The following is a 3,162-nucleotide window of genomic DNA, read 5'->3' as shown; positions in this document are numbered from 1 at the left end:
TGTGGGGGTGGCCTCCGGGAGCCATCGTGAAAGAAGATGGCTTCCGTTTTATGTGGAGCCACCCTCAGCCCCAGGTCCTCGATTGCGCCGACCGCGCATGCCACCGCCCAATTGGCTCTCGCGACCGCTTGCTCTCAGGAGGTTCCCCCGGCTACCACTAACGTGTCATCGGCGTAGCACACCGTGTGGCAGCCGAGGGGAAGGCCCGTGCGGAGGACGACGTCGTAAGCGGCGTTCCATAGCAGGGGACCGAGGACCGACCCCTGCGGAACGCCGCACGTCATGTCCCTCTGCTGCTGGAGTCCATCCTTGTCAATGTACACCAGCGTTCTATCCCGGAAATAGTCCCTCACCGTCTCGACAAGGTAGGGCGGCAGGCCGTAGTGTTCGATCAGGGCCGCCACTACCCTGCTCCACGGGACGGTGTTGAAGGCGTTGGCGATGTCCAACGACACCGCCAACGCCACTCTTCCCTCCCCCGTCATGGACTTCACGAGGGCGCGAAAGTGCTGGATAGCGTCTATCGTTGAGCGCCCCTCGCGGAATCCGAACTGACCGGGGGATAGATCGGGACCTATCCGGTACATATGCCGGATGATGCGGTTGGCAATTACACGTTCGTGGATCTTGCCCGCATCATCCGGCATGCAGAGAGGCCTGTACGCGGAGGGATCCTCCGCTGGCTTGCCCACTTTCCTCAGTAGGACAAGCCGGGCCCTCTTCCACCTCCTGGGAAAAACACCTTCCTTGAAACATTGGATGAGGACCCTTTTGAGGTCTTCACCCATCACCGGCGCGGCCCGGACCCAGACTTTGCCAAAGACTCTGGGCCGGGCGCGCGGGCTCTGCCCTTGTTTCTAATTCGGGCGAAGGCCTCCTTGAGCTCGTGGCTTTTGACCCCCAGTTCCTCCGACCAGCCCGGGGGGGGGGGACCCGACCTGGCCGGTATATCCTTCTCGCGGGTGGGGAACAACTGGTCCACCACCCGCTTCAGGAACCGGGGGTCCAACGACTCTGTGAGGGGGGGAGCCCATGGGCGAAGTTTACCGACGGCCATTTTATATGGCCTTCCCCATGGGTCCCTCGTGAGGCCCGAGATGAACTCATCCCAGGCCTCAGCCTTCGCCTAGCGAATAGCGACCCTCAACGCCTTCCTGGCGTCTTTGAGGGCCGCCCTCGTTTCTTCTATTTCTGCCTCCCCGCCCCGGCGCTGGGCGCGCGTAAATGCCCTCCAGGTGGTCACCGTCGCCCGCCTTAGCTGGGCGAGCTCCTCGGACCACCAGTAGGTAGCGCGCTGCGCCCTTGGGCGGCTGCGGGGCATGGAGGCATCGCACGCACGCGACATGGCGTCGCAGAGCCACTCGGCTTCTGTATCGGCCCCGCCATCTTGCCCCCGGTCAGCCCATGTTGAAGCGGTGAGGCTGACCTCGACGGCGTCCTGGTCGAGTTTTCTGAGGACCCATCTCCTCTCCGCCCTTTGGCGGCGGGTTCCCGCTCGCATCTCCGCGGGTGTGGAGGCCACCTCCATCTCGATCAGTCTGTGATCCGTTAGCTCCCCGAGGGGAGCGGCCTCCACTCTCCAGGCACTGACCCTATCGAGGGCGCCTGGAGAGGCCCAAGTGAGATCCACGATGGATTCACCGCGGCCACCCACGAAGGTGCTGACCCGACCTCGATTTAGCAACGCGAGGTCGAGTCCCGCCGCCCACTCTAGGGTGAGACGACCTCTGAAGTTCGTGGTCGGGGACCCCCACGCGACTGCATGGGCGTTGAAATCTCCTCCCACAATGATTGGCCTGGGAGAGCGCCTGAAAATGGCTTCTCCCGCCCGCTCCAGGGCCGCCTCGTACTCCCCCCGACTGAGACTCGGGGGGAAGTAAACCCCGAGGACGTCGATGGGTCCCCACTCGACCAGGAAGAAGCCCTCGCCTGACTCCACCGGGAGCATCGGCGGGGCGTCGCGTGCGTGCTGGCTGACTATCGCTACCCTGCCCAAGGTATCCTCGGCCCAATGAGGGTGATCGTCGGGAATCCTATATGGGTCGGCAGCGATAGCCAGCCCTCCTCCTCTCTCCGCCAGGCACTGCATCAGGATATCCTGAGCAGCCCTGGCGTGATTGAGGTTCGTCTGGAGGAGCTTATGGGTCATTGCTCGTTGACGGCCGAGGCTCCTCCACCTCCATCGCTGTATTGGGTGTCGGCAACACCATCATTTCTTGGCACTCTTTCTCGGCTGGGAAGGGGCCCCCAGGGGCGGTCGAGGTTTGGTTCGTGACCATTACCCTGGGCTCGCCCACCCCACTAAGAGTGGGGAGGTCCTTAGGAGGGGGGCTAGTTTTTGCCGCCCCCTCTTCTCCTTCTTAGAGGACGAGACCGTTGTCGCGGTGGGAGGGGGCGGAGAGCTGGAGGGGGGCTGTCTGCCCGTACCCTCCTTTCCCCCTTCCTTTACTGCCACTTTTTGCTGTGGGCTTTTGTCCGCAGGTTGCGGCACTTTAGCCCGTGGCGCTCCTCCTCCTTTCTTGCCAGTGGTGTGGCAGGAGTTGCTGCCCACCCGGTGATCCGCCGGTTTGCCCCTTTCGAGGCATACCGGGCAATACGCTTTGTTCGCGCAGGTGCTGGCCTGGTGACCTATGCAACCACACCTGTAGCAGCAGCCGGTTCTGTCGACCTGGCTGCTGCAATTCGCTTGCGTGTGCCCGGCGGCCAGGCACCTAAAGCATTGCAGCCCCCGCGGAGGGAGGAGTGCGGCCCTGCAGCTTGACCATCCCACTCTAAAGCGTGGGGCGGCCCGAACCGCTTTGCCGGCTCCCGCGGGGCACCGCAACCAACATGTGCCGACGCCGTTAAAGGCCCGGCGGATCTCACCTACCTTTTTTTCTTTGTTGTCGGAGGAGAAATGCGTTACCGCATACCCCAGGCCCCGGGGGAGGCCTGGCGGTTATGTGGGGCTCTCCCCCGCCGTCAACGTGACGACGGGGGCATACCCACTAAAACCCCTCCGGGTGTCCGGCTCTGGTCCTTGACTGGGGGACTCCGGGAACGCGTGCAGCATGCTTCCGTAGCACCCCGGACCGGTCGGCCGAGGCCGACTCAGCACGCCGGGGGCACCCTGGTACGGGTCCCCCGGCAGGGCCGTGAGGCCAAGCCGGACTCAGGTCGGGG

The 3,162-nt window shown here is 63.9% G+C and overlaps 1 protein-coding gene across 1 annotated transcript; it reads right to left on the bottom strand.

The window, feature by feature from the left end:
- Window positions 1-1,126: 1,126 nt before the first annotated feature.
- On the bottom strand, window positions 1,127-2,149 carry LOC105206000. Its single transcript, XM_011175530.2, has one exon. The coding sequence runs from the start codon at window positions 2,147-2,149 to the stop codon at window positions 1,127-1,129; it is 1,023 nt and encodes a 340-aa protein (XP_011173832.1).
- Between the last annotated feature and the right edge of the window lie 1,013 nt (window positions 2,150-3,162).

Source organism: Solenopsis invicta, chromosome 6 (genome assembly GCF_016802725.1).
Source record: "Solenopsis invicta isolate M01_SB chromosome 6, UNIL_Sinv_3.0, whole genome shotgun sequence".
NCBI lineage: Eukaryota > Metazoa > Arthropoda > Insecta > Hymenoptera > Formicidae > Solenopsis > Solenopsis invicta.
Note: the sequence above shows the minus strand (reverse complement) of the source record. Positions and strands in the feature narration are given on the sequence as shown.